Consider the following 13119-nt stretch of genomic DNA (forward strand, 5'->3'; position numbering starts at 1 on the left):
TGTTATCTAACACGATCTTTTCTTTTTGTATCGTCGTCGTCATCATCATCATCATCATCATCATCATCATCATCATCATCATCATCATCATCATCATCATTATCATCGCAGGATCTAGCAAAGATTTGTGTAGAGGAGAAAAAACGTACAGGTAGGTACGATCACGTGTCTACAAAACGAAATCTAAACACTTTCAATCGGAACGCTAAAGTAACGGTTTTTAGTCGGCCAGTTTTTACAATACGACGTCGTCGACCGACTGATTGCATGGGTAGCTTGGTAGCTCTTACATATTCTAATGAAAGTTTCTATCCAGTTTTAGTCTTATTCAAAGAATACACGATGATGGCAACGCACAAGATACAAACCCCGTAAATTCCCATTATTATCTCACTGATCAAAGCAGATTCGCTTAATCATCTAATTGTATTTGTCGAGAACTCAAAACTAGGTAGTATGCACTTCGAAAGTGAAAGACGAAAACTTTTGCCCAAACCTTTCCTCAATGAAACGTTCAACCATTCTCTTACCAAATAAAAATAGAGTCACTATGCAAAGTTTTGAAGCAAGCTTAGAGAAACAAATTACCATTCGAAATCACCGCCATCCCGTATTAAGTCTGTGGGGCGAAAATAAAATTTTCGATTTTCAAAAAACTAAGACGGTGACAATTTTTCTTTCTCAAGAGCTGTAAAATGAGCCCCCAAAAATGGTAGATTAGAAAAGAATTGTAAAAAAAATGAGTGTATGAACAATTATCTCCGAGGTGTATTCTACCTTAGGTTTGAATTTCTAACAAGGCGTCGATAATTTTCACAATGCTACGCTCTTGTGTTCACAGCGATAGGGAAGGAAGCTTGGTCGGAGAGTTAGGTGTTCCCGTGGTGTGTTGGACTACGTCATCGTCCTACGTCATCGATAAAACGGACAGTACCACGGATGATAGAGCTGGCAGCGCTATTGCCAGCCAAACGACGATAACTCCTTCAACCGATAGGAGCTTAATCAACGCACGCACCCCACTGCACAGAACTTCGCACAGAACTTAATTCACGGAAGTGAATGACAACTCTTCCTCGCCTTAAATTATTTGTTGTACATCTTACTTCATGTTGGAATGGGCATTTAGTCAGACTTGCTTCTGGTTGGCTTCCTTTCAGAACTTCGTCTTTGCAAGTCTGATTTTCTGAAAACCAAGGTAAAGATGCACGATGGATTCCGGATAAATTTGAGAGTTGAGCCATCGAATTCTTGATGGAAATATATATATATATATATATATATATATATATATATATATATATATATATATATATATATATATATATATATATATATATATATGCACTTGCCAGAATAATTAATTTTGTTGATTGCGTAAGATATCGATTTGATTACAATCTCAAGTAGAGATATTATTTTCATTCTCAACCCTTTCATCACCATGGTTTCACCCAAAACCCATAGTGAAGACCTGTTTACGAGGAATCGATGGTAAACATGTTACTCTGCTGTATGTTTTATGCCTTTTGCAGAGCAAAGATCGGTTGAAAAATCAAGCCAATCCCTATATCGAATTTGAAACAGATTGGTAAAACATAAATGAATGCATAAATGTCATAGCAGTGTATGGACAGAATTCAATATTTCGGCCTTGAATAAGTATGCACACATTCCTTTCGAAAATCAGGCATATCCTTTCAACCTATCCGCAATCTATCTTACAGTTTAATTGTTCAGCTGTACATGACGATCAGAAACACTTGCCCACCGTTGCCCAGACCACTCCATGATATTTTTTTCATTGAAAGATTTACCGCCACACATATCGTACAGTTCACGTATAGTGTACACAAAGTCATCACAGCGTATAGGTGTAAAAGCACTCAGTTAGCGACATAAATATTTTCTACACATTTACAACCCTTTGAAAAGCCGTCCAGCTGTTAGTCCTCCATAGAGTGGCTTTACTACTCAAAATACTGGTGAACAACGTGAACAGATATCTCAGTCGCCTTGTATTCAAAAAGTAGCGCAATTTATTATCTTCATACATATTACAAATGTTGAGATTTACAAATATTTCTTTCTTGTCGCGCAAATATTTGAAATCACAAGTTGTTATTTTATTTATTAGAGGGTATCAAACGTTCGAGCAAGGTGTCTGCACATTCATATCATACGAGCGCCCCCATGAAATTCTACATGTGTGCTTTCGTTTTTGTGTGATACCTCTATCGTGTAAATGTCTCAGTTGTATGAGCCAGTGCTAGTAATGTCCGTGTGTCAATAAGTCACTGTGGATTAGTCTGTCATCGAAAGTAAATGTTAATCGTTTGTACAGTATGTTCCGTGTAGATGTTTAGCCATTAATTTTTTATCAGTGTAAACTTTTGATGTAAAAGCTTCCTTGCCAACGATTTTGCCAAACATTAATTGTTTTGATGTAACTATCAATAAATGTAATTTTTCGAGGAAAAAATGTGCATCGTGTCGATGTGTTTACGATGTTGGGAACATTCCGTTAGGAAGAAGGGTAATTTTAAGCCATCAAAGAAATGGTCGATCCTTCGAAGTTTCCAGAATAAAGGACCGGTACTGATGGCCGCATTCATTTACATGAAGGGTCGAGTATCCCTATGCCACTAGCGTACTTGAAAAGCATGGGCATAAACAAGAAAAGATATGGCGCCTTTTCCGACGAGAAGATGATTTCACCGACAGTCTCAGACGGATATGGCTTAAAAAGAGATTAAGTTTGTCTGGTTCACGAAAACGCTAGTTCGTTATACGCTCAAGTACTCAAGCCATCTCGTGTCCTCTTCTGTCACACGGTCCGGTGAACAATACATTGATCTATCAATTATGATAAATAAAATAGTGCTGTAAAGATTTTCAAAACACATATCTTCTTTTATCGGCTTTTGCGTATAGCTATCACTTTACACTATTTCAAAGAAAGGAGTCCATAATCGTTAACTGCCCATCCAAATCATTTCCGTGGCTTATTTCTACCGATCACAAAACCTCAGCTGTAATATGTAATATGCCAATGAAAGGAAATGTCTGGTACTAGTGAGCAATACGTTGAACTTGAAGGCGTTAACTGAACAGATGCATGCTGGATTGAGTGAGTGAATGTCCCTACGCAAGATATCTTTACTTTTTATACAGAATACAATAACAAAACTTTGATTTCTATGGACATTTGAAAAGAACAAAAAATAGAACTTATCATTTGCCCGTTTAAAGGGATATAGTCGTCGGAACTGCGCATGTGCGAGTTTATTGTTTACAAACAATGTATTTCGTGCACGATATCAAGATGCACCTCATCATTATAGTTGCAACATTTAAATTATACGATGATAGATTATGACAGACATTTTAACTGTCATCAATCACCATTGTGCCTTGGATACATTGTTGCCATGGGTCGTATGGGTCCCATACGACCTTTGAGCGCAGTTCCGACGACCATATCCCTTTAAGGCATTGTGACAACACAATTATTTGTATTACTGAAGATCCAAGTTGTTGGGAAATTAGGTCGACAATTAACAGTAACAGCTCTGATCTATCAACTTAACGATAGGCATAATACGTGAACTACAAGTCTTAGACCATAAATTATCTAACGATGCAGAAGGCGTCCTGGAGCGCCCCCTCCAGTCGAGCAAGAGAATACAATACATATTGTGCTATTCTACCTACAGTTTCACTTCTCAGCTTACAAGCTTACACAGTAAATATTCGAGTCTTGTTTTCTGCAAAAAGAACGATTACAGCAGCCTATGGCCAGAGTGACACCATTGCTCCCCTAATTGCACCGGATATGAGTTTCTTGAAGCATTCGATTTCGAATTTCGAGGGGGTAGAGGATTATTTGGGGGAATGTAGATGGTTGAAGGGGAAAAAGAACAATCCTGTAACGGCCTCAGAAAAAATTCCAACTGACAGAATTAACCGAGAAAAATTGTATTATGGCTGCAGAGAAAAAAAAATCTTGTTCATCGGATTTTTTGGACCAAGGTCCAGGAGCGGCGAGCGAAAATTTTTTTTTTTATTTTTTTTTAGGCCGAAGGTAAACGCGGTTCTCTGGCATTTGCACAGATGCAGAAAAGGCAAGATAATTGTTTCCCTTTTTACCAGAAATATCTCAGACAAGAAACACTGATACTGGTAACTGAATTCAAGACTATATTTCCCAACAATAACATAGGCCATTACATTCACAGTTAGTGTTTGCACAACATATTCTGAATATTTCAACATTCTCTCAGAATAAAACTGAAATGTACAGCAAATCACTGAAATCCAACAATTCAGTATTGTCCTTTAATATTGTCCTGGTGGGACCTAGCATCTGAGTTTTTTCATTTCACTTTGGCCCCATGTTTTGACCTCTTTACCACTGTCTGCACTGTCTCTACACAGTTTACACAATGGTCTAACAACACTGTACTGTGATCGGAGTGAAGTTATATAGTCATCATTCAGATCGTACTTTAACATCGACGCAACCATGTGTTTTGTCATTGCCGTAATTTTTTATACTTTCGATGCAATTTTCATTCAATCGGATGCACCGTCCATCTGCTGTCACGATCTTGTTGAACAAATCGCCGAACGTAATATCAGGACAAACACTGAATAGCGTCTTTAGAACTAACTGTTGGCCATCACGTCGAATGTTGGCGATCAAATTAATACTCATGATGTGACATGTACTAACCTAACCAAATCGACCCACTTTGCGTCGTGATTCGCCAAATTCAGACGTCACAACAACGTGTTGGCAGTCAACTAAGTCCGTACAAACACGTAGGAAGTCTCATTAAAAATCCCGTGCCCGCGAAAACCCGACAAAGTGTAGGGCGCCACCAGCGGCAGTACTAAACATATTTGTAATGCGGAAGTAAGAATTTGCCGCGATCAAAAAAAAAAAAAATTTCCAAATATGCCAAAGTAGAAGCGGCGATTCCGATGAACAATTTATTTTTTCTTCCTGGCCTTATTGCTGCATTTGGAAAAATAATGTAATACGGGACTGACAACAGAAAACATTGCTATCAAAGTGACAGAAATATGCTGCCATACCCACGCCTTCCAACCGCCTAGAAATCATATTACTATACAGTTCTCCCCTTGTCTCTCGTATTCTACATTGACAATTTTGCACTCCATTTATTGGCCTAGGCTGAAAAAAAACCCGGCTTTATCAATCAAACAGGTGGTTGAGTCGTCAACAATCGCTGATATAGAAACACCAACACTGAATAATAATCTTCACATATTGCCGGTGGCTGAAGAAAATGGTGTTCTGTTTTTGAAGAACCAGATAGATAGAACAGTGCGCTCATTGATTTCCACACAGATCGATGATTACCTCTGACCTTTGACCTTAACGAGCTCTGTTATTCTGCCAGAGGCTGTCGGCTTGTTTAAAACCATTTTGTGGAGGGACCGACTGTGGTTTAACTAGATGCTACAGCGAACCGTTTGTCAGTTTAACAGTGACATATACTTCATGCATTCAATAAACTAGGGAGATATAAAAGAGTTTGGCTGCACGCTATATTAGCCAGAAAATACTCAAAGCTATGCGTGATTATCTTGGTCAGGTATCATAGTCAAACCGTAAGCAGACGTCTTTCACCTTACGATGAAGTTACACATCGTTTGCTGCATATTGTTAGTACCATGACTGTGACACTGCACTCTTCTGCTAATACTGTCTAGCGAATACTAGATCCTCTTATTTGGACCTAAAATGCTTGTACTTCGACGAATTTCGGCGTTAATTCTTGATAGGTTCCAAATTAAATTGGCACTTAGTCGACGTCCTCAATCCTAGATTCAGGCATTAGTGCCTGTTTATTTGACTGTTTATGTGATTTAAATCTTTTTTCTAATTTAAAAGTTGTGTTCAGTATAATCACTTTGTTTAGAGATCAAAGCTGATGAAAATCTTCCCCGTCAAAACGCTGTCGAAGAGTGTAAAGTCATCCGTGAATTAATTTGTGTATTGTTTACGTTGTTGAAGATTGAAACAATTTACACAATTGCGCTCGAACAAGAATATTCTATAATAAATAATTGAAAATGAAATTATTTTTGTAGAAGACCTGCCAAAAGATCAAGGTTTACTGTTCCAGATACAATTTAAAAAGTAACAGCGATTTAAAAGGTGCGCTTGTACATACATTGCTTGTCAACAAAAGCATTTTATCGGCCGTAAACAAATTTCATAAATATATATAGACTTGGGGTTTAGCTCATTCTGGTTATCATTTAATTCTGTAATGACCGTGCACATTAGTCAATGATGGTAATATAGCTTTTGATGCGCAAAACAAAAAAATTTCTCTGAAATTTGTCTTATTATCTATTCGCAGTATAGAGTGAAACAATGAAAGTTCTGACGCCTAAATCAGAATTTTCAGCGTTTTAACTGAAATACATTAAAGGTTTGATAAATGTTGAGTTTCTATATTCGAGGATTAATTTCAAACTTAGTCCGAGCAAGTCCTGTGTTTACGTTCAAAATATAAGATACCGTAATAGTAATGATAGCGCTGAAGTGTTGACAGTTGTGGAGATGGTCCCTCATTTCAGAAATCGGAACATGGTACATCCTTAAATGAGAATATGTCGGTTAATGATCAGTGAAGTCTCCTCTGACCTTTGACCCAGACTGACAAATGTGTATCACGGGGCCTGTCGAGGCAGTCACCATGTATACGCACTGCCGACACCATTTGCAAGTGGGTGTCCAGTATTTTCCGTTACGCCTCCACACTGTACTGATAAGACTACAGTGACGTCATAGCTCTGCTCATTCAGTAAACGATTATTGATAACAACAAGAGCGTTGTCATTGCATGACAGCACTGAGCTGGTCAGAGAAACAGTGTTATTGAATAACATCACTAACAAGGAAGATTACATGGTAAAAATATGACACCTAGTAACATAGACCAATAACAGATAAACATGATTAAAAAATCGTAACAGAACGGCGTGACAAAACTCCCTGAGCCGGGATTGATTTTAAACATGTGTAATGTCATCAAGTTCAAAAATAAATAAATACCCCTGTACAGGAGTGCAGTCATTTTGATAACAATAAATAGGAAGGTGTCCATTTTGTTTCCATCGATATCAATGCTTTTCTTCAAAACGAGTTAAAATGACAACGTGATTTTTGATTTCTGCTTAAATTTTCCTAAAGCAAATTTTCAATCACTCTCTTTCATAAATAAAAAAAAAATTGGGGGCCACCGTGTAAATTTTGTTCCTAGAGAAACTAATTACTCAATATTTACGGATATTTGAAATTCAAAATGGTCGCTAGCTCTGTGTTTTCTCGACGGGGAAAACGAATTTCCCAATTTTAACAAAACTAAGACGGTGAAAACTAATACTCTATAAAACTTCAAAACGAGTCCCCCCCCCCCCCCATTGAAAAGGTAGCCTAAAAGAATATTGAAACAGTTTGAGAGTTCGAATACCCCTTGGCGCATTCTACCTTGTACCTTGATTAGAATGCATGGTTTGAATCTGCAAAAGTTCAATGCAAAATTAATGTAAACTGTAGATGGCGAAAGTACCTAACATTGTCTTCTTATGAAATGAAGCTGAAGACATCATCGTGTGTGTCACGTAGATGTAATTTTTAATTGTGAATATAATTCCTAAAGTTAACTGTCGGTAAATAATCTTTTAACAAAAGATATGCTTCATCACTGCTGCCGTTGGAAGCGCCTGATGACCTTCGGACATAGTGGAAGAAGAGATCGGGTGACAAGGATGGGAATACGTCTCTTAGCAACAACACTGGAAACAAGGGAGAGTGGATATGGATAATACAGAAAACATAAAATATAAAATACAAATACAGAAACACTGTATGTGTTTGAAAGATGGATATTTTAGTATGCGAAACTCTGCATGACTAATATTATCTGTTTTGAGTGGTTTACACTGCCTACTGTCACGGCTGGCTTACATTTACTATTGTATGGATAGGAAAAATAAACTTACAATATAATGTCAAGCATTGATGTGAACTTGGTGAATATTAATGGACAGTATGTAATACCCACAGTTGGAACATCCGGGTCATTTTGGAAGCACGGTTGGGGGCGTCAACCTTATTGTTAGTGGAAGTTGATATTTGAAATTTCTTTGACAGTGCAAGGGGTTGTTAGATAAAGAGTAATCATTCACAAGCCCATCTCCAACGTTTTCTGATGCAGCCAAACTGAAACAGAATGTATGAAGCATAGTAATTTGTTTCTTACTGAAAGTATACCTTCTTCAATGAAACTGTTAAACGGGTTACAAGGTATTGATTGACAAAGGGATTGCAAAATTATATGGTTTTTCCACAGTCATTGAACTCCGTTCACCTATTTTCGGTTTGTTTAATTTCCACCGTAATTGTAACGATTAAAATTTAATTGTTGTATAATGGTTCCACAGTGCATCTATACAGCAGGTTGCAGAACAAACACCGGTAAAACGTCATGTTCGATAACCCTTGCGTCTAACTTTAATTTTGAATGATTCATTAACAATGTACCGAGCGAAACCCAAATAGATGAGTAAGCGTTTTACGTAGATGATAAAGCGTTCTGGTATGAACAAAACCACCCCCTTCTAAGTCAACTCGTCAAATTTTCAACTTCGTACGTAGTCTAGACACAGGGAACTCTGACTGAATAACAGTAAACCATGTAAATAAAAAATAGGAAAAAATAGGAAAAAAACGGTCAAAAGGGAAACATCGACAAAATAAATGAAAACAAACAAGTCAACAAAATAAATAAGTAAACAAGCAGAAAAAACAACTGACGGATCTATTGTGAGACATCCATGAAACAGACTTGATTCACATTGCTATGGCATGGTCCTCACGACTGGTTTCTCGTTGCTATTGCATGGTCCCATACCCATAGCAAGGCGAATCTAGAGAGGAAGACCATGCCATAGCAAGGTGAATCTTGTCTGTTTCATGGAAGTCTCACAATTGATCTCTTGGTCGTTTATTTGCTTGTTTACTTGTTAGTTTTTGTTTACTTGTTAGTTTTTGTTTATTTCGCCTTTTTTCCCGTTTTGACCGTTTTCTATTTTTTTATTTTTTTCTATTTTTTATAAAGTTGTTTACTATTATTCAGTCAGAGTTTCCGGTGGTCTAGAGATAGGAAAATACAATGATATTAACTTTACTTAAGATTGACCTTCGATAATGTGATTCGTAATTGCAGATCTATATATAGTAGCATCTGATCGCAATAAAGACAGTAAATTTCTGATGAAAGTCAGTCGGTCAAGTTCTACCGATAGCAAACTCGCGTTGAAGCTGTTGATTGCCCGATATTTTATCCGCCGTTTCGATGACTTTTTTAGGAACCGAAACAGCGAACAGGTCCTATGCAACCCTGTCGACAAACATCACGGCGTCCTTCAAAGGCAGTAACTATACGCGTGTCATCGTGGCTGCGCCATATCAAATTCCTAGTATTTTCCGTCAATTGATGTCCACATAGCATTGGTAAGATCAACACGTGACGTCATATCTGCGTTTATTCAGTAAACAGCTAACTTTACACTGCTTGTTATCGACATGATATCAATAAGATAACATTGCACAAACAAGATTACATAGTAAATAACATGGACTGTTAGTAAAGGGAGGTAAGACGTCATGATGACGCAAACCAATAACATTTCAAGATGCGTATATATGACAAAATATCGTGACACAGTAATATACGGTACGGAAGACTATATAAGCTTAAACCTTCTGGTCAGGTCTCCAGGGAGTACATTTCTCGTAGATTTTCAGTAAATTTAAATTATTTGATTTGTATCTTTATTTGTTGCATTGAAGCCTGTGAACAATAACTCTAAACATAAAATGCATGTAGGTACTCACTATTTTCTTCCATAAAATAACGACGCTTAGTTTTTTTTTGAAAACGAGTCAACATAGACTCATAAGGAGGTGACTGTCATGAATTTCGAAAATTCACCCAGAGAGGAACTGTAACCTCCACAAATGTAATAATCTCCACAATGTAATATCAACCACAATTGTAATAAAATGCACCCATAAATGTAATATCGCCCATAAATGTAACAAAAATCAACCATAAATGTAATAAAAACACCAACCACAAATGTAATAAATGTTAACCATAAATGTAATAAAAAAATCACCCATAAATGTAATACTTGTCAACCATAAATGTAATAAACCTATTTTGTCGATGCAATTGAGGAATTAGCCCATAAACATTGATAGATGTAATAAGGAAAGCAACTCCACACATTATTCATTTCTTTATCACATGAACTGGCCCGAATTCCCACCTGTGTGACGTAGAACAGGACGGATAAGAAATCCGAATTACCCCTGTTGTACGTCATCAACCGGAACTTTTTTCTTGCATGGTACCCTTCATGCGGGTCGCGACGTGAACATAGACCGATTTGTCGTGATCGATGCCATGTGCCATGCTCTCAAGACACTTTTTCAAAAAGATGACCCGATAAATTCACACATGGAAACATAGAAGGCATGTCCAGCGAAATTTCGAGTCGCTAAAACTATAGCTGTTCCCGAGAATCGAATGGGGATACCGCCGATCCAGTCGAGTCGCCTCGTAAGGCTCAATGTGGACGTCGTACCTGGCGATCCCGGTTGGCGATAAACCTAAAATCTTCACCTCAACGGAAGTTCAACTGAATGAAGGAGTACAGTATAATCTTCGGGAAAGCGACATACAGGCACAAGCATAAAGTCATTCGACTAACAACGATAAATTTCCTTCATCATACAAAAAATTCCGTAAATTCTTGCTCGGAATCAAACCTGTAGCGGCGTAAGGTTGTAGCGCTAGGGAAGACATCAACTGTTGAGCTGTAGGCTATATAAGCTTATGCATTGCAGCGCTGTGGAATCCGATGTACTTCGAAAGTTGACTCAGACAACACTCAAAACAGAGTTTCCGTCAAGTAAAATTAGGATGTATCTACGGGTGAGATATATGTCACTGCAAACATTAAAATCCTTAAGACGAAAACATTGACGACCGAGATCGGGATTAACGAGTTGACACCGGCATGGCAGAGACCGGTGACGGCAGTGTTGTGGGCGCAAACATGCAATGAGGTACACTCTGTGTGTCATCGAACGGAATCTTTCGCGCTCGCCACGGTCGTAAACTTGTGTGATATTTTGAAAAGCCACGGAATCTCTGAGAATGAGAATTACTGTTTCGATCGTGTCGTTGAATTTACTTCATAAATCTATTTGTAAATATTCTGAATAACTCTGAATACTGTGGCTATCCGTCGCTAGCACGATGAAAGTTATGTCGACCGTACCGATGGCCGACTTGCCTTGGCATCGGTACAGCGCGAGACAATGATTGACAGGTTCATGTGACCGAATCCGTATGTCTGGTTGGTGGAGATACTATTTCATGTAGCAAATTTCAGCTTGATGGGATTTATGAATGAAAGTATCTCCTGGGTGACGGGCCGCTTTACTCTTTAAATGAAAGTAATCCGCGTAAGTAAACACAAATCGCGACGAAATTCATGCAATTTGTTACGATAATTTTGATCCATCTACGTCAAAAGAAAAATAAGAAGACTGTTCATGTGATAAATATATAATCCCATGGTATTTTTCTCTGTTTGACGTCATCGTATACGAGTGTTTTTCGCGGAGCCGCACAACTTCTCGCCTTCGGCTCGAAGTTGTACGGCTCCGCGAAAAACACTCGTATACGATGACGTCAAACAGAGAAAAATACCATGGGATTATATATAATAATTGTTTGCGTTTAGCGTGTTTAGAAAGTGTATTTTACGTTTCCCTGTTTTGTGTACAGAACTGACTGGCCATGGCTAGGCACAGATGTAATCTGAGTGTCAGTGCAGTCTCTACTCCAGAGTGGGGAAGACTATATAACACTACGATCCTTTAAAGAGGCACTCCCACTTTGTAACATTCTTAAAACACATTTTTTTAATGCCAACGGTCGATATTTGACTTGGGCGACTGCGCGCGGATCGCAAGATATCGATAAAAACATGTCATTTCCCGAGCGTATTTTTCACATCCCGAAGTTTTACGATCGTTGTGCTGATTGACGATATAGCGCTGTTCACGGTTACAGGTTTGTTACTAAATATAGCTGTACGCGCGCGACATCAGACAAGCAGCTTGAAATGCGGACAAATTTTATCAATGTTGCATACATGGCCGTTTTTGCAGCTTGTACTCCTAGTCGTAAATATGCCTTTTAACATTCATTGTTACACTAGCAGTCGCCCACTGAGATGTATTTTCGTCGTTTTTGCATGCGTAATTTTCAAAAGCGTAATCTAAAAATGCGGACAAATATTTATTTGTGCATATTAATGAGAGAACAGTGACGTAAACTGTGAACGGCCCTATTCTAGGGAGTTTACAATAAATTTTCTTCCCACTGCAAAGACTTTATATACAGCATTATGCCTTAACCTTAGGTAAGTTTAGTTTCTGTTGTTTTCATTATTCTAAATCGGTTGTATTATATTTTTAACCAATACCACATAAACGTCAGTTTTTACATGTCAAATATTAGCCGCCTCCGATGACTACATTTTGTCGTCTGCCACACAGTACGCCGCGCGCGTGGTATGCGCGCGTGGCATGCGTCTATGCATATCACGCGGCGGCCGCTATGTATCAACCGCACGTATCTGTGCTAGTCACCTTTGCCAATTCTGGTGGAATCATTTGCCAATTCTGGTGGAATCAGCAAAAATTGTTTTTCGTTTATATGTTAAGTCAGTAAGACTCAGCTTTCTCCCACAGGCCATGACCGATCACCGACGCCAGTGGTACTGTCATACAGCAGCGTCAGCGTAGACTCGTACTCCATAGCTTAGTTGACAAAGGCCCCAGTGCCGAACGTTCGATGTTCGGAAGCTGAATTTAGGTGGGCCACCGGAATTCAAACTTTTACTTTTTTGAAGACATGTTTTTATCGATATCTCGCGATCCGTGCGCAGTTGCCTCGTCAAATATCGACCGTTGGCATTAAAAAAATGTGC

The 13119-nt window shown here is 38.3% G+C and overlaps 2 protein-coding genes across 2 annotated transcripts in view; one reads left to right on the top strand and one right to left on the bottom strand.

The window, feature by feature from the left end:
• The window catches only part of LOC139118983 (uncharacterized), a 135240-nt gene extending 132769 nt beyond the window's left edge, over positions 1 to 2471 (top strand). The window contains exons 27-28 of the mRNA XM_070682585.1: positions 112 to 151; positions 842 to 2471. Coding sequence (XP_070538686.1) covers positions 112 to 151; positions 842 to 1049 — 248 coding nt within the window. The 3' untranslated portion in view covers positions 1050 to 2471. The remainder of the gene's footprint in view (positions 1 to 111; positions 152 to 841) is intronic.
• Positions 2472 to 4177: 1706 nt separating this feature from the next.
• Positions 4178 to 13119, bottom strand: part of LOC139118616 (alpha-1,2-mannosyltransferase ALG9-like) — a 513500-nt gene continuing 504558 nt past the window's right edge. The window contains exon 17 of the mRNA XM_070682030.1: positions 4178 to 5020. The gene's annotated coding sequence lies outside the window, so the exon portion shown is untranslated. The remainder of the gene's footprint in view (positions 5021 to 13119) is intronic.

This window comes from Ptychodera flava, chromosome 19 (genome assembly GCF_041260155.1).
Source record: "Ptychodera flava strain L36383 chromosome 19, AS_Pfla_20210202, whole genome shotgun sequence".
NCBI lineage: Eukaryota > Metazoa > Hemichordata > Enteropneusta > Ptychoderidae > Ptychodera > Ptychodera flava.